Consider the following 19,242-nt stretch of genomic DNA (forward strand, 5'->3'; position numbering starts at 1 on the left):
CAGATCGTGAAACAAATTGATGTGCATATTACTTGAAGTTTTAATGTAATCGGCCCAGGCATGTCTAAGATATACATGTATATACGAATGCAAAGATTCCCCATTTTTGAACAGTGTCCGAACAGGGACTAATTATATAGCAGATAATGGTTTAACTATAAAACGAATGTTTTTTTTCAAGCAAAAACTTGGTGTGCACACTATGGACTAACAATTACTATACAGGCTATTCTGTCAAGGTAGGAATTTATTCTGCTCTATTATCTTTCATTCATTACATTAATATATAGACAGAAACTGCTTTTCTTTATTCTGGTTATTGCAGCCACTCTTTGCATAGATAAGGATTTGATGAACAGCTGATAAAAGGAATAATAGGGCTACTGGAAAGATGTGGTACAAACAGGCCAGCACTTGTAGAAGGTTGTGTCTGATGCCATTCAACCATCAAATCCTGTCTAGCATATACTCAAAGCAAGTAACTTGTACTACCGGTACAAAGCATATAGACTTTCGACCTGCATTAACTCAACTGAAACTTAATACGTCTTCACAGATGCAGTCTTATTTAACATGGCAACAAGATAGTAATCGTTGAATTGTTCATTTTCATTTCAAACACCTGCAATTTGTAAATAAATGTAATTGGATGATTTGCATATGGATGTTGTTTTCATAAACCAGCTACACAGATATGCAAAGGGTCTATTCACAAAACTGGGAGGTACACTTTGCATATCAATACAAGTATGGCCAGGTTACAATTAGCATAAACACAAATAATCATAGTGGTAGAACAATTGGTCACATGACCAAAAGTATGGTATAAGTGTGGTATAAGGTGTAAATACCGGGGTACATGTATAAATATCATGCAGGTAGTAAAGCTACCACTTACACATCACCTACAAATGCCCCCCCCCCTCGCATTAATTTTGGCTAACGTCGAGGGTTACAGCAGGGGATGTTTTAATATACAATCTATGGTGTACATCAAACTCACACATGCCTCTCACTCTCCCTTGCAGAGTCTTCTTAACCTAGGGAGTCACAGAGAGCTGCAACTAGTGGGACGTTCCCTGGCGACTACCTAGCTTAGTGATAAAGGACCCATAGTCTCTGCAACGGAGAATGACATGCCTCTATCTTACCAACTGCTTATACAAATCATGCCAGTAAAGGTTGCGTCTGAACACCGGTGTTTGCCTCATTTTCAATCCCTCCAACACACACAAAGAAAAATCCAAAGGATTAAATGTAATTAAACATGTATGAACAAAACAGACAGTGTGGAGATGAATATTCATATGAATAATGACATGAGTTCATTTATTTCATTTCAACAGAACCTTCTGCTATGAGTCCTTATAAGACACAAATATACAATAATCTTGGAATGACTGTTGGCAAAATGTTAAAACATATCAATATATGGAAAATAAAAATAATAAATGGCAAACAATGTTACTCCCTAACATGTCCATAAATGCAATACTGGCCTAATTCTTTCGAAACTATTGTACTTCTGAAAAAAAATGCTTGTCTTTATAATGTGTTATTTCACCACGTAAATTGCAGCCAAAAAACATGAAGAGAATTACAATTTGAATTTGGTTCAAAGGAATTTTATTTTATTGGTAAAATTCTACCAGGAGAATCTCACTCATATTTACATTTTTTGTATAGTTTAAAATAATGCTATTCTGTATGTACAACTTTACAAGAATGGGTGCGTAAGCTCATGGCCACCACTGAAGTTCATTCACAGTAGAAAGTCAAAAATGGAAATACATTTTCCAAAAAGCATTTCAGTTACATCATTGAAATAGCATCACTGTTGACGCTCGAATTGAAATCTTTCGATCATAAAAAGCCGGCATTCAACAAAACACCCATCAACACAGAACACATTCTCCAGTGTAGACGAACAGTATAAAAAATAAATATTACACGCATATGCAGCTGTGTACATGCAATAGCATTTTAAGTTTTTAAAAAAAAAATGAATTTGACAGATGTAGTGTTGTGGTTCATTTAACTGAGATTGATTTGTGGACTGCTATCACGACTTTATTGGACTTCGGATGCAATCCACTCTCACTTTCTTTGGTGACTTGGGTGGAGTACAATGAATCTGAAAAGAATGAAACACAGAGCAATGTAATATATGAAGACTTGCAGATGTATGGTATTGCTATCTTTTGTAAATAGTGTTATCAAAATAATGGAACAAATGTATAATATGTAATTCCCTAGCTAAGTTCTAATTGACACATGGGTGACTGCCTAGGTTAGAAATAATCCATCACATTACATCATTTTGATTCAAATCTACAAAACAAAGCGAGACGTATCAAGGTCCATGATGTTCTATTTATTCCAAAAGGCAGAAATTTTTGAGTTTGAAACATTTTTGGACTCAAATGGCTTCCAGATGGCCATCTTGAATCAAACCAAACAAGGATTAATAAATTAGAATGACGACACGACACTTCCTAGATAATTATAATTTTCACACACGTTCTTCCCTAGATAGGTACCAACATTTCCAGTTTGTTTAATAAAAAACATACCTTCTGCCATTTATCTATCATTTTGTTGTACTCCACGGTGTAAAACTGAAACACTTCTTCACAATCTTTCCTTGCTTCATGTCCCAGTGGATTATACTTCATGCAATTGCCTTTCACAAGAATCATATCTTGATTAAAATCGTTGAAGTCTCTGTACTGACCAGTCTGGGGAGAAAAAACAAAATAACTCCCCTTAATTTTATGAATGTAAGTAAACCTTCCGACTATTACCATACTGGCGCATAATAAAGGCTCCTACCACATGGCAGCTCAAAATTTAACATTTTGACCACCAGATTTTCTTGCCCAAATTTTTCTGCAGTTTTATCTTATATTCTTCAATAATTCGAGAAATGAACCCTAATTTTGGAACCAACAGACAAAATTTGAGTCAATTTTCAGTGTTTACTCAAAAAACTATTTTTGTTCCAATCCTGTGACGGAAAGAGCAGACTATAAACGGGACTATTTTGGGAATTCGTGATGAAAAGAGGGAACTAGTAGTGAAAAGATTAATTTTTAACTTGATACGCACCTCTAATTTTTTCTTAATTGTACCAAAGTCCATGGGTTGTTTGATAATCTTGTGGTAGCCTGGTGCCTCGTGAGGATCAACTACAATAAAAGAAAAACAATCACTGCTATATTTGCTATATATCTATACGGACCAATAGCCATGCATGTTAACATTGGAACTGACTAAAAAACACAGTTGAGAAACAGAAGAGTAGAGGACTCACCCGGCCTTGTAAACCAGGATGCTGCATTTAATTCTCCTTTAGATTTGTGTGCTCCTCTATATCTAGATACCCTCTGTAGTAAACTGAATGCACAAAGAAAGACCCAATTTATGAATGATTATAATTAAGAATTAGTAAACAGATTTATAAAACAATGTACATGTAACCCAGTAACCATGGAGACCTAGTACTGCCTGCAGAGAAATTACCAATTGTCGTCCAGTAGTACCTTAACCAGTAGATTAATCTTTAAATCTACAAATGGTGACAGTCAAGGATGGACAAGTTTATAAATGACGGATAGACTATGCAGTAATTTTCTTTTTCTTTCAAATTTTGTAATTGGTTGGTTGCAGCAATAGTTTTCACTGACTTATCAGAATAGCGGTATGGAAAATGCTACCATCTTCACAGGCTTAGTAGCCAAACATGTCAGGAATTTGAAGAAGAGGGATACACAAACTAATGCGTCTTTATGTAACAATTTCTGACAGTGTACATCTGAGAACTGACACTTGGTGCACACATTGAACCCAAGGTACTATATGCGAGTAAAAGTCACTAATAAAATACTATATACTTCTATTAAACATGAATACAAAGAGGTATACATAAACTTACTTTAGCCCTGCTCGTACCCAACTTGGTAAATTAGACGGCATTGGTGCCTCATCGATCGGTATCGGAGCCTTTCTCTTCCGTTTGCTGGCCCTAACATTAGCACCAAAGCTGTCTACAGTGCAGAGACTCTCGGTGCCAGAGCCACTACTGCAAGTACTAGCACCTGAAAATACATTTAGTTTATTCAAACAGTGGCATCTTATAAATCAAACTATTTTCTAAGTCAGTCAATGTGTTTTTCAGATAATTGTTTTATTTTCAAATAAAGTCCCCAAGTGATGTTTTAACATGATCACCCATAAACTCACTGACTGGAATACCACACCTACCTTGTGTTGGGCTTCCTCTACCAGATTGTTCCTCCCAGACAAAGCTTTCATCATGCCGCAAGCCTCTGTCCTCTTCATGTAACAGCCTCTGACTTGTAAAATCTTCCAAATTCATGTGACTTGTGTCAAGGCCAGTAGATTCCACCATGACACATGTTGCACCTGTTGCCTGGTTAGGTGCAGTGCTAGATGCTATTACAGTCACTGTTGCTGTGGGTGCTGACATTGATTCCATACTTGAGAAACTCTAAAATTAAACAATTTGTTAGAAAATAACATCATATAAATGACAGTCATAAATTTGTTAATATTTTTGGTGAAAAAAAACCTTTGGTTATAATACTGCATATGAATTTCAATTGCCCCCTCTACAGTCTATAATTAAAAAATCTTTTTCCTTCATTACGGTACTCACCGTTGAGGGAGTAGTTGTTGATAACTTGCCCGCAGCAATACTGGCAATATCCTGCAGTGGTATCAATCCTGTTTTGACTCTGGTGGCGCCAACTTGCCTTTGTAGCGGCAGACTAGTCACTCTGTTAGTCTCCTCTCGTGTCTGTGCCATGGCAGTGAGTTTCTCGGCAGCTGATGGGTATGTAGCGTACACAACAGTCGCTGCATTTGAGCTTTCTTTCGTTGCCTGGACACTGCTAGCACTAGCAGCCGCAGTGTTATCTTGTACCAAGCTAGGGTGCTCTTTTGACTGTTGCTGACTCTCTGAGGTAGACTTATTGTCTATAAAATCGCGATTCAGGAAATCATACGGGTCAATTTCCTTGGGTTCCTGCAAGACATTCCCAGTTAAATGCTTCAAAAGTTCGGAATGTCCCTTTATCTCAGTTTTGCGCGGCTTTTCTTGATGCGTCACGATCGGCTCCTGAAATGCAACGCTGCTTTTGCTCACAGGCATGTCAATCAATCGACTGAGTTCAGAACCATGCTTTCCTGTCTCCCCTATGTGAAACAGTCCAGTTTGGGGATCTAGCTGCCCTGTAATTCTACTGTCAGTTAATCCGATTATAGTGTTGTCAACATCACCACCACCACCACCACTCGGTTGAAATCCTTGCTCCTCAGTGTCATTTGATGATGGCTGTGGATCACCCGCCTTATGAATGGTCAGTTCTGGAAAGTTATCCGTGTCAGGTAGTTTTCCTCTAAGAGCTTTATTGCGTTCTTGTAAAGCTTTCTCTACCTCCATGGTGGCCGTCTGTAGAAATGATGTTCCAGTTATACCAGCAGCCACAGTGGTGCTAGGCTTTGATGAAGTTTCTATAGTCAAGGAGGAAAATGAATTGGAACATTGATCAAATTTACACAAAAAAAGGAATAAACAAATGCTATTTATATTTCCACTATGAAGTCGACTGTGATTCAACTATATTTGTACACTTACCATTGAAAAAATCAGTTAAAATGCTAGTGCCTCCCAGACTACCACTACTAGTGCCCTGCATGGTAGATTGTTGAGTTATATTATCTGTAGTGGATACCAACGGAACAGCCATCTTGCTTAGATCTATCGTCTGTGGCCTGGTGCTCTCTGTAACGACAGTGTAAATATACACGGAAACATAAATTTCGTGTTTCTGCAAGTTTAAGGAGCTGAGCTGCTGGTAATACAAATCAAGTTTTCTTCGTCACAGAAAAATTGGCACTAAATCATAGTTGGGTAAATTGCATGGGTTAATCATAGTATACCTTGTTCAATATAACATTCATTTACAAACACATTCCTGTATGTTCTGTTTAGATCAATACATGTGAAGTGATGTGTATTCTGGGAATATTGAAGAATGATGTTTAGATCTCATATGCTTTTATAAATACTTATAATTATTTAATTTGTGCATGTATGGTACAACTGCCTGTTCTTTACTATAGAATGATGACACCAAAAGAACTTTATCATAAACATTCTTACTAAGCTGAGGGATAATCACTGTACTGTTCACATGTACAAGACCATGGGAGTACTGCACTAAATACACTTTTTACGTCTTGATACCACATGTCCAAAACATACTAATTTCATGTAATGCATTGACCTCTGACCTTTTGATGGATCTCTTCTGATTTCTAGTAATGCCTTGATTGCCGAAGAGGCAGACTTCTCTGAGTAAGTGGACCCTGTAGAGGTTGTTGCCTGGGTTACTGTTTCCATGGGTACATCATATTCTACCCACTGGTTGCCATTGGTTATGGCGGCAACCGCAGCCTCCAAAATATCAGTGTGTTTAGGTTCAGCTGAAATTATGATCACATTATAGTATAAGATTGGATAAATTTCCAACTGAAAAAAATTTATATTTTTTTAGGAAATCCCTGGACAGTGTTCTCCCCAGGATGTAAACAGCGTGGCGGTCCCGCCACAGTGCTTCGATTTGCCGCCACACGGGTCTGACACCGCCACGGTGATTAGCAAGACCGCCACAGTGCTTCTTTTCATTGGGGGGATCTCGTCACGCTGGTCGGCCTGACCGGCACTCAAAATTAGCGACCACCGCGGACACGCTTCCGACTATTGTCATATTGTTATTATACTTACGTACCGAACTACACGCATCCTGCCAGTCGTGGATAATAATTTGTAAACAATAGACATAGTCACATGATGTGTGATTTTGTAAAATTAGCACCTCATTGTTTGTAAGTAAATACTTTCTGACGATAGACGCAGTCTTTAGTTTGAAAGCTAAAATTCTTTCAATTATGATCTCGATCATTCGGAAAACTTGGGGTTCTACCGGCATTACCATGCGACATTTTGATTGGTAAATGGCGTTTTTGACCCAACGGGTCAAAGGACACATGCCGGTCAACTAATGCGTCATAACTATCATGGCGGGTCTGTGTTTTTCACCGAAGTGATCAAAAATAATTTCTCTCGATAAAAATAGCTCAAATTTTACGTTTTTTTATATAAAAAAAGAAGTATTTAATTTTTGCATGGCATCATGACTGAGTAAGAGAAATTATTGGTATAGCCGGTGTATACCGGTAACATCGCGAAGTAAGTTATGTCACGCCGTAACTTTGATCGTTTGGAAGTGTTATTTGTTCGTTCATTTACTGTAAATGTAAACGTTAGAAGCTGAAGAATAACCAACAATCCGCCAAATAACTACATGGTCGATATTTTGAAGGAGAATTTTGTAGTAAATAAGATCATGAAAGTGGTGAACATAATCCTGGCTCAAACGTTTCAAATGAGTTTCATTTAACCTTTTACAATTTTTTTGTTTTTTTTTAGTCTGCAGCATTTGCATTTCGAGAATGTTTCATTTTTAAATTCAAACACTTCTAAATTGTGAAACGTAATATTTTGACTCCAAAAAAAATATTTTCCCTGTGACGGTGCTCATTAATATTGCTAAAGTGCCCAAAATAAAGCAATGCCACTTTGCTCCCTAAAACTAAAATTAGTGGAGGAAAAAAAAATTAGGGTACAAAAAATCCCCTACCTTTCACATCGCTGTGACCTGACCCCACAGAACTTGTATCATCCATAGCTGGTGAAATATGACCAGTCACACTAGTAGGGGGAAATAACCTTTGACCTGATGAGGAATCCTCTGCATGGTGCACATGTTCAGCTAATACTGGTGATCCAGATCTTCTTTCTACCTGCTCAGCTATAGCAGCTTGCATTCCTAATGGTTTGGGTCTGATGACTAACTGCTATATTTCAACACAACAGTAATCAACAGTAGTGTTAGTAGGTTATTTTCTGTTCAACTGCGAGATCTCGCGAGTTGCATGAAAGACACACACTGAACGTCTGCCGTAAAAATCGAACGATTTGATTTTGAACTTGAATTTCTTTATTTCGTAGCTCACACCGAAAAGCCGATCTTTGACAGGAAAATATTCCATTTGAATATCCTTACTCTATCAAAATTGACTATCATCAAATGTGTACAGCACATTATTAAGCATGGAAATATCCCCCAAACTACTTTTGCATTTGTCAAATCCTACAGGATGTTTGTCACCACTACGTCACTATTTTTCTCCTATCTTTAAGTTTGATATCATGCATAACACAGGATCTTGCAGTGAATGAAAAATGGTCTATTCAGAAAAGATGAAAACTATTTGTTTATACCAAGAAGATACATCAAGGTTGTAAATATGAGCAATTTCATCAGTGCACCTTGATAGGTACATGTAAATATTATATTCACACTGTATATTTTGGAATTTTAAGATGAACAAAAGAAAAAAAATCAGGTATTTTTTGCACTGTAAGATGCAAACTAACCTGTGTTTTTGTTTTACTGCCCGGCAATGAATGTCCCGGATGTATTGTTGATATCACTTTACTCTGGTTGCCACCACTGGTCACTATAATAGTCTTAGTTGAATCCTGAGAAATACAACCATCAATCATAATCCTGTCTTAGCGCCATGATGTAGAATAGAGTTGTTACAAGTAGAGAAGCAGGAAGGATTGACAGAAACACAGTTTTTTGACTATGATAACATCAATACTAATCCAGGGTCCTGCTTACTGATACATCTCCTAGTGCAGTCAAAAAATGCTAGGATTGAAAACCATAGAGATTTCTCACCTGAGAAGATTTCTGTATAGATGTAATAGGTGTAGACTTTGTTACGGACACTGTCTTAGTTGGTGCTTTCTGTACAATAATAACATTAGACTTGCCAGCAGAGGCAGGGTGGTAGGGTTTGGTCATCACAACTAGATAATACACAGATTTGTTTAGACACAACTAGTCAAACCACACACTTTTTAATCTTAGAGATCTTGTAATGTTTTAACTTTAGAACAAGTTAGATGTATAAATCTGTAATACCACTAGATTTTAAATTCTCAGAGCATCGATGCTTTTGCAATTGCACATTGAATACTTGTTTACTCAAACATTTTCGACTTGAAATCATTCACACAATAAATTCTGAAGTTAAAATCTGTTTTATACACTCAGTAAGTTACAATTCAACTTGACTGTGTTTTGGAGTGTATCATACTTTTAACATATGTTTATGATACTACAATACATGTTCTTTAAGTATTACATCATCGGAAAGTGACCAGTTATCATAACGGCCAGTTCTGTTATGCGACAACCAAGTAGGAAAATTGGTAGGCCATTATAACAGTCATTATTAAATTACATACCAGGTAGTACACAAAGTAGTACATGTATTATCATGGACCCTACACCGTTTTCAAATGGTTAAACACTATTGGACAACTAAATATTTTTATGTTGTAATTTTTGACAGCATACTCACTCACCTGTGGCTGATTTGGCACTTGGAGACTGTAATGACTTTGGTGTTACAGTAATGATACTGCCAGCACTGAGTGACGACCTAGAACTAGGCAGTGACGGTGTTGTGGATATTCGAGTGCTGCTCGACGAATTGATTACAACCTGGTTACTGTGACTACCTGTTAAATGATGCAATGGTAATTCATTTAAATCCATCATTAAATGCTCTTTAAAATGCCATGCATGGCACAGTCATAGTTAGTTATCAAACTTAAGATATATAGTTTTGTTAATAGTAATATAGTTGGAACATAAACATGTCAGAGATATAGATCCAGAAGGTTATGCTTGATTTTGATGATTCTTCAGTACAAAAATGGCCGACTGGCAGCCATCTTGAATCAGATCATGAAACAAATTGATGTACGTATGTATAATATTATGTATGTGTGAAGTTTAAATGTAATCAACCCAGGCATGTCTAAGATATAGGTCCGAGAGATTAAAAATCTTAGAAGACTGAATGGGATTTTGAAGGCTTGTCGATATGCAGAATGGTACATGTACATACAACATAGAGACTGACTGAATCATATAGGAATAGAAAGAGTTGTAGCAATGATAACTAACCTGCAATATTTGTAATAGGCTTGGTTGTCATGACTACAGTTGTTGGTACAGTCGTGGTAACCATGACAATAGGCGTTCCTGTAGTTGAGCCAATTGTGATCGGTTTTGGTAATATCTTGTTACCAGGAACAGTCTGTGTGATTATTTTAACACCTGCAACATAACAAAATTATATCAAAATGTACGACTAAAAACAGGAAAATGAGCAGATACACATTGTGTATGAGAACTGATACACATTGTATTACTGATAGCAAGACATCCAACTCCATCTAGTATCCTGGTCCAATCCCAAATGAACTATCACCAAATGTTACAATCTGGAATACCTTAAATATCTAACCCAAATATTTTCTTTGAGAAAATTAGTGTCACACATTTTGAAGTCAATGCATTACGAGTAGTAATCGACTCCATGGCATGCAGTGTGTTAAATTGATACATGTATTACATATTTCCTGTTATTTGCGCATATATTTAGAGCATCAAACATTTCACATAATAGTCAAAAGACCCCACAGTACACATCTTATGGTACATCTTTAACAGCAGAACTTAGTCACCATGTTCTTGTACAATCTGTATTGATGGTTTGGTTGTGGTACAGCTGCTTGTGGTCATCACTTTCGGCATGGTTGCTGGCGACACTGCAGTACTAGAAGCAATCACTGAGGCAGCAGTAGCTAGTACAGACGAGGCATTGGTAGTGATCAGTTTCATTTTCTGACGGTGCATGGTTTTCGGCCTGGGTTTAGCAGAGCTAACGGTATTGGATATAAAAGCTGTTGTTGCCGTGCCAACTACACACACTGTAAAGCAAACATTTCAACATCATCAGAAGCCACCAATAAAATACAAGATGCTGGTCATGTGACCTAATGTGCTCCCGTCAATACAAAAGCAATCACGTTTTCAACACATCACAGCTATACTTACTGAATGAGATGTGATTTGACAATTTTGTACAGGTGTTACGTGTAAAGACAAAATTGCTAAACAAATTGACACAGAGGGCACTGCCCCAAACTATGATATTATACATATTACATGGCATTGATTGGCTGACAGTTTCAGGTACAGAGAAGGTGTATAGACAAAATGACTCACAGTCGTCAATGTTCTTACCAGGTGTGGTTGACGGCATCAACCCTGTGTTGGTTGGGGTGACTGTTACGATACTCGGTCCACCACTTGTGGTTGATGCTGTGGTGTTGAATATGATAGAGGGTCTGCTTGTCGCTGTTGAAGTTGTGAATGTTCTGGTTCCGATGCTACTTTGAGTTCTCTGAAGGATATTTGGTGTAAATGTGGATGAGCTGGATACAATAATAACCTGTAAATTACAACAAGCATGAGACTATGGAACTTGACTCTATTTCCGAGTTATGTCAATCTTTTAAACATTTATGAAGAAGGATGAATATGACACATAATATCTGTACTTAGAACTGAATCCCATGAAAGCTCAATACAGACGATTATTTTGTGTTTCACTGTAGCACAAGTACAATTATCTTTTGAAAAATAATTCAAAATATGTAGATGGATGTATGAAATATTTAACAAAAATTAAAAAAGAAAAACATTCATTGACAACCACAGAATAACCCAATATCTATTCTGTGAAGGTCCATTTACGTCAGAGAAGCGCTTTGTCGTGACAGATATGGAATGGCATAATAGATGGGTTCAACACAAAACCAGTGACTTTGCTACACTGTTTTGGTGTGCAAATCCATCTGCAGATGGAACACCATGTGACTGTGACAATACCTTTTGTGCCGGCGTCAGAGTTGACATGCTGGAAGAACTCGCCTTGGTGAATGTGATTTTAACCGGAGAAAGACCTGTACCACTAGTACTTGTCATATATGTAGTTATTTTGGGGTTGGTGATTGGCAGCACAGTAGTCCTAGGGGTAGCCACAATGGATGTGGGGGGTGTGGTGGTTACAGTACTGATAGGCACTTCTTTACTACTGCTACAATTGGAACTCACAGAATTGGATCGTCTTCGTTTCCTAGATTTCTCATCAACATCGGGTTCACCTAGAAGGAAAACACGTCATAAATATCAATACACAAGTCGTATATCAGCTGAAGTTGCAATCACTTTTACATGTGTAATGTTTGGACTGAACAGTGCAGGCACGAAAAATCCCTAGTCCCAAGTGACGATAGAAATAGATGCTAGAAACTCTATGGCCATCTACCATATGCACAGGTGATGACTGTCCAGTTTAGCAGTAGTTACATAAAACGAGAATGCTTTACCAAGAAAAAATACCACATCATTAATTGCGGTATGAGGTATGAAAATAAGGATTACTGAAATTTGGTTGAAGTGCCTGTGAAAAACTATTTGAACATGTTTTGAAAGTCTAACTGTCAAACAGACTGGTTTTGGGATTCATGACTCCTGGGTCATTGTTCTGAGTAAACCACACAACTACTTGCATATATACAAAAGCACATGGAGACGACAACACACAAATGCAGCCAATAATGTACGTACAAAGCTACATAAACAGACATTTTTGAGTCATTTTCTTAAATCAATTTACCCACGACATAAATGCAACTAAAGGTGTGGGCCAGGAATAATTAATGAATCGCTTTGAGACAAGGCTTAGATTATACCCTTTCCTCTGTAAACCAAAGAAAACATGCAAAATAGACAGACGAGTATGGCCACCATTTTAAAAGGTTAATGATAAGTTCATCGGCACCATACATAAGTGCATTCAATGACCTGATATCTGAATGCGCGTTTTTATTGGTCAGACATTTGATCCTGTGTGAAATTTGGTGCAAGCTTGTTGCATAGATTTCTAATTGGATTTATCAAACTTTAAACATAATTGGGTTCACAGGAAGGCTAAAATTCATTCTTGATGTTTCTAAACATTATTTTATTTTCAATTACACAAGCCAAAGCCACTTGGAAAACTTTGATCCTAGTACATGTATGTGCTTATGCAGTTTCAATGACAAAAAGTTCAGAATAAATTTACAAGAAATTTAAAAGGACCAGTTTTCACAACTACAAATTTTTATGGTATTACTTGCATGGCTTTCTCCCTCTGTCAGACGTTTGGTGGCGCAGTTTCACTTCCTAATAAAGTTGGAAGGCTGAAACAGTCAACTGCTGTAAGAAGGGGCATAACTACAACACAGAATCTTACTCTTACAACTCAAATATGATTAATTCTTCAGATTTATTTTTCCCCACAAATGTCCATTTCATGGCAACAGAAACATAAATGTGTTCACGGGCATTTCACAGAATAGTATGCACAGAACAGTATGTAATGATGAAAACCAATGCCCAAATCATCGATCAATACAGCCATGGACCAAAATTATGAATCTGTAAATGTATAACATGATCTACTTACTTTTAACATGAATTGAGAGACCACTTGGTAAAACAACTACATTTGATGAAGGACTAGTTGGTCTGGGTGATTTGATATTAGATGTTGTACTGTTAGAATTGCTCGTTGTTGTAGTGGCTGTGCTACCGCTGGATCCTATAACTATAAAAAAAACATTTACAGAGCAAAATTTGAATCTTATTTGGAAAACTCCATGCAGTAGTAGATTACAACTTTTATGCTTTTAAATACATTGCATTTCAGCCTCAGACAGGCAGTAAATAATTCTTTTAATGAGTCAAATACAGATTACGTGTTTACTATTGAAGTTGTGAAGTCCAGAGTTTTAAAGATCAAGTCAACAAATTCAAAAACAGTAGCCAATCAACATAAATATGCTCACCCTATAACCAAGCAAAATATCGAGCAATAGTGAAGTGCCATTACCATAGCAACCAATGGAAACAAATAATCTGAAACTCAAAATGCTAGCCAATCTCTTGATTGATTTAGCATAAAAATTCAAATCCAGATTTACTCAAAAGATGCTCACTAAAACAATGTACTTCCTTGGATTCAATTCAGGTATTATTTAGGGTAGAATAAAGTCAGGAGTACTCACTACTTTTAAACCCTGTATCGGACGGCAATGGAAGTGTCATATTGTGTAACATAGCTGAATTGGCTGCGTTATGTGCAGTCACAGTAAACGCTGTCTGTGGTACGAGTCTTGGCATTAATGGTACAAGTCGTCTACCTTCTATTCCCCACTGAATACAATTATTGGGACCTGACAAACTGTGAATCAAGAAAACGAGTCAGAAATGTATGTAAAACTATGAAGGTCAAAGTGTAATGAAATACTGTATTTTCAGATATATCAATTAAAAGGTAAATTGTAATGTTAAAGGTTTTATGCATAGCATTTCACTGCTTTCCAGAATTTCAGGGAAAGAGGAGGGGGAATGTACAAAAGATGGAACATTCTTTACTTTGACCTTAATTAAAGTGACATAGCCATCTTACCATGTTGTGTGATATGGGTCCCATGCAACATAAATGATGAAACAAGACACACCGATATGACAAACATTTTAAATGACAGGCTACGCAAATTTTATTATAATTAGGCATTAGGCTTGTAATGTCTGAATCTTTCCAGCCACTTGAGTTTTGGAAAAATTATATTATATTATCTACTCAATAACATAATATTCAATGAATGAGCAAACAGTGATAAAATGTTTCTTACTGGTCTGCAATGGTAGTAAGCTTTTCATCATTCACAGCTCTTCTGACCTCGGCTCGGTGCCTTTCTGTGGATATGCTGGAACGTTAATTAAAAAAATAAACATTAATAACTAGCAAGTCTAGTGTGTATATCTGACGACACAAATGATGATGTCAAAATAAGTGAAAGTTTTATTTTCTAAGGATTCAGTATACAATATATACACCTGTTATATGTGCTTATATTAGAGGCGTGCTGCACATGGAGGAACAGTAAAATTTTGTTTCAATATTTCACACTTACCTGAGCATATTTCCCATGTCAGTCAATAACTTCTTCTTTTCTTTTGATAGGTCACCTTGAGCCCTGAACGCACTCACCATAGAGGCATAGGACTCAAGTTCCATCCTCCGCAATGTGCGTTTACACTCATCTCGACTCATGTCAAGCAGCTTCGGCCACATCTTGCTATAGTCTTGTCAACGTTGTTTTATATAAATACTAAATAGAAAATCAAAATCACACGTCTATAATACTACATATTTACACGGACTAATATGTGCTCACCATAGTACTGGCTACTATTTGTCAAAAGAGATGAAATATTGTCTGAACTCATTAGAGTTCACACTGATATTGAAAAACATGGTTAATTCAAGTTCAAGTCAGATAAAAAGATGAAATTCTCACTTTTCTGAATACAGTTTGATTCTGCGACAATTAGGGTATTTTCAAACTTCTCGGGGACCACATTCAAATTGGTTGTTGTCCGGTTGCCCTGGGCAACCCTTTTCTATATAAGACAACCAGATCTTGAAACTGGTAACCCATTGGGACAATCAAGTTTTTTCTTTTGAATGTTTCTTTTTTTAAGATACTGTAAAACCATTTATTTTCACTGACATTTTATTTCACTATTTTGATGTTTCAAGCATATTTATTCACCATTTTAATTTCATGAATTTGTCAAGAAAACAATAAGTTCTATGAATACGTAGGATTTTTTTTCTGTGTTTTTCCAAAAACGGAATACATTTACTAGGTCCTGACTTTATATGGGAGCCACAGTAGTGTGCTGAATTTGGAGTATAAAAAATGTATAATGCTGTGGATCCTAATGGCTCATCGGGGGAAATTCAATCTATTATGCACCATGTACTACAATATATATTGTAGTAACAAAACCAAACTACAACAAATAACATCATAATGTAACACTGCAGCACAGCCATACATGTACAGGTCCAATTGTATAGTCGCAATTCAACAACATTTGAGTCAACCACGGAACTATATTGATTTTAATTGACTGAAACCGACCATTATCAGCCTGCCTATGTAGTGCATTGTAATGGACCATGCTGACCACAGGGGCTTGACGATCTATTCGTCTCAATGCGTGGACGTCTATGGGGCCGTGGGACTATGTCCCGGTACAGGACCTTGCCCTTGCTCAAAATAATAGAAATTATGGAATTAAAACAGTTAAAGTGCCTGTGAAATGGCTGCTATTTTCACGCCTAAAATTATCCATTGATACATAAATATTATTAATTTTTATGTTTCTAAGCATAAATAATTTTTTAAGTGAAAAAATGTGTTTTTAACTCAGTCTACAGAAACTTTATTTTTGTGTATTTTAAAACGAGGCTCCTCATTTGCATACAGAAATTCCCCTTGTGACGTCAGAAGGGGAAGTCGCTGGGCAGCTTGCATTGCCGATACGTGTAAATAAGGCAAATTTCTTGTGCTGTTTTCTCGTCTTTGACTAAATTGCCACTTATGTACTTGTTCGTCGAGGAAGAATGGACCATAATAAACAGATAGTATCAAGTTTGTTGCATGGGGTTGAGTCAGATGCGACATATGTCCGGTCTGGTGTCGCTAGTCACCGTGGTCGTCACCGTCACCGGAGCACGTTTGTACACTGTCGCTGGACTCCGGCATTGGACAAAATCGAATTTGACGGCTGAATCGTCTTGTTATTTAGCAGGTTACTAGACACTATTGATTTATAAAATAGAGAAATAATTTAAAAAAACGACAAAACACAGTTACTAAATAAATGACTGCTGCGTTGTAATAGGTGAACGCGTCCGGTCATGAGGGGGACAAGTGCATGAATGGCGGCGTTTAATTCGATAACAAAAATTATTGAGAGCGACTCACATACAGACAAATTCAGAGTGGATTTGGCGTGATTTTCATGATTATGACATCAAATTAAAAAAATACATTGACAGCTCAAGCCCGGATTCTTATTCCGTAAATTATTACGCCGATCAAGCTGCAAGTAAAGACAACAAAGGTGTGAATTCGACATTCAACACCAATAACCGAACAATTCAGACACTTTTAGCCTGCGAAAATGAAAACAGCCTGAGGGCAGCGTAATTTCCTGTTTGTCCACGCTTCGTTTTCGTGTCATTATCAAAATTACTGCTACCTTTTTACATAACACGGGTGGTCTCTATAAAGCGATAATCAGGATCGCAAAAAAAATCAAATCATTTGAAACACATACTCAGCGTCTCTCTCCCTTCTGAAATCCGTCTCAGTGATCATGGGCTGGTCCGGAATCTATTTTTTCGAAAACTTTTGTATTGTCGGCGTTTCTCGTTAAAATCTAGTTTTGTCCTGGACAAGGACAGTTTTTCAAAAAAAAAAAAAGAATCTGGGGTGAAGTGGACCCTGCATATGACGCTGTTAGGAGGAAGTCCACCCGAACCTTTTCTCGTTATTTTCACGGCTTTCGTCCACCGATTTCGCACCTTCGGATCGATTGGAAACATGGAAATACTTACACTATGACTATATGCATTACTGCAACAGCCCACAACACAACGTTTAACCACCATAAAAGTTTGTTGTGAAAACAACAAAAATAAAATAAAATAAAATAGACAAAAGAAATGCCGATTAAAAAATGTCTATCGTTTAAAAGTACAGTTGTACGTTAAATGACACAGTGATATAAAACAAAAGTACGGCCCAGGGGTATGGCTTCCTCTCATATTTTTGCATTTGGTGGCGCACTTTCGGCGAGAGTCGGAAATCCAGAAACAGTCTACCGTTTCAGGATAGGTGGGCACGGGAAATATCTCAAATTTACTTGGATACGAGTAATCATTTTCAGCAAAAAAAATCAATAATTGCCCATTTCAGTGGGGCACAGATCTAAAAAAATGAAAATACTTAAAGTAATTAAATAGATAAAATAAAAAATCTGATGAGGACTGTGAAAATAGTTCTACTGAACTAGTCTAGTCCACAGCCCTGCCATGCTAGTAAACTTATGTGCATAGGTCATTGACAGACAGAATTTCAAACTCTGGCAGTAAAGAAAGGAAATGCAGTCCTGGCGTTTGAGGGCGCGAACGCATACGCAGATTGACACAACTTGAAGGCTGGTATCACAGAAAATAGAAATTGTCAAATTTCGTCATAAATGCGTAAAATCTGGAAAAATATATGATTTTTATGTAATCGGACAACATTTTGCGATAGTTCAATGTCTTATAAGCACTCATAACTGGTTTGGACAAGGTATTTTGTATTTTGAGGTATGATTTTCGGCAGCTAGAAAAATTAGTGCACATTTTGTTTCCTCCCTTGTCTTATATATAGTGCAAGCTGATCGGCCGGAAACAAGTATTAGTGATTTTTGTGGTTTTGGAGCGTGATGATTAAATTTAATAACATATGCTTGCTTCACATTACTTAACTGTTTTAATTCCATAATTTCTATTATTTTGAGCAAGGGCAAGGTTCTGTACCGGGACATAGTCCCACGGCCCCATAGACGTCCACGCATTGAGACGAATAGATCGCCAAGCCCCTGTGATGCTGACTGTGTCCATCAAGGCTGACAAAAACGAATCACGGCGAAATCGGCAAATTTTCGACGTGTACTACTTTGAGCGTCGCCCAGTAAGTTCTTCTATAAACTCTGGATTTGAAATACAGGCTACTGACACCATGCCGCGGCACAGTTGCATTAATTTTGTAATAGCATGGTCACGGGTGGGCCCCGGAAAACAACAAGCATCGAACGCAGACTTACTTGCAGTCATCAAATGAAAGCGAAATGTGTCTGTCAACAAGTTAACTGTGACGTATATGGCTTCACCAATTCAACCAACTATCTACTCAATGGTGCACGAGGTAGTATATGACAAGTCCAATGCTCGTTTAGCATCTTACCTGCATTGATAAAGATGGTTAAAAGATACCGTGGGTCATTTCTTTCAAAACGAAGAGGCACAGTCAGCTAAATTCAAGATGGCGGATATTCAACTGCGCATGCCCATGATAATTTCAACTAATATTCTTGTATTTCCAGTTTACTTGAAGAAAACATTACTCAACATGGTACGATTGATGATACGAATAAGAAAGAATACATAGAAACAAAATGTGCGTCTATTAACATTCCTGATAATAAAAGTTTCAACAATTTTCATAAAGCTTCGCCATTGAATGAACGGTCAAAGGTCATC

At 37.1% G+C, this 19,242-nt stretch overlaps 1 protein-coding gene across 3 annotated transcripts; it reads right to left on the bottom strand.

The window, feature by feature from the left end:
* Positions 1-1,302: 1,302 nt before the first annotated feature.
* On the bottom strand, positions 1,303-19,219 carry LOC100377906 (BRCA2-interacting transcriptional repressor EMSY-like). 3 transcript variants are annotated; one of them, XM_085499569.1, is made up of 23 exons: positions 19,147-19,219; positions 18,807-18,946; positions 15,047-15,244; positions 14,765-14,839; positions 14,135-14,310; positions 13,534-13,674; positions 11,910-12,184; positions 11,262-11,469; positions 10,700-10,945; positions 10,137-10,289; positions 9,530-9,685; positions 8,838-8,968; positions 8,528-8,632; positions 7,728-7,944; positions 6,319-6,510; positions 5,660-5,806; positions 4,679-5,535; positions 4,264-4,510; positions 3,935-4,097; positions 3,314-3,396; positions 3,109-3,188; positions 2,574-2,738; positions 1,303-2,134 (listed from the first exon to the last, which is right to left on the bottom strand). In XM_085499569.1, the coding sequence occupies exons 3-23, from the start codon at positions 15,205-15,207 to the stop codon at positions 2,063-2,065; spliced, it is 4,050 nt and encodes a 1,349-aa protein (XP_085355695.1). In that variant the 5' UTR covers positions 15,208-15,244; positions 18,807-18,946; positions 19,147-19,219; the 3' UTR covers positions 1,303-2,062. The 3 variants fall into 3 exon arrangements, with proteins under 3 accessions (XP_085355695.1, XP_085355697.1, XP_085355691.1); XM_085499571.1 differs by lacking the exons at positions 18,807-18,946; positions 19,147-19,219 and adding an exon at positions 18,947-19,060 and having other exon boundaries at positions 7,728-7,941; XM_085499565.1 differs by lacking the exons at positions 18,807-18,946; positions 19,147-19,219 and adding an exon at positions 18,947-19,060.
* Between the last annotated feature and the right edge of the window lie 23 nt (positions 19,220-19,242).

Source organism: Saccoglossus kowalevskii, chromosome 1, assembly GCF_978046115.1.
Source record: "Saccoglossus kowalevskii chromosome 1, keSacKowa6.1, whole genome shotgun sequence".
NCBI lineage: Eukaryota > Metazoa > Hemichordata > Enteropneusta > Harrimaniidae > Saccoglossus > Saccoglossus kowalevskii.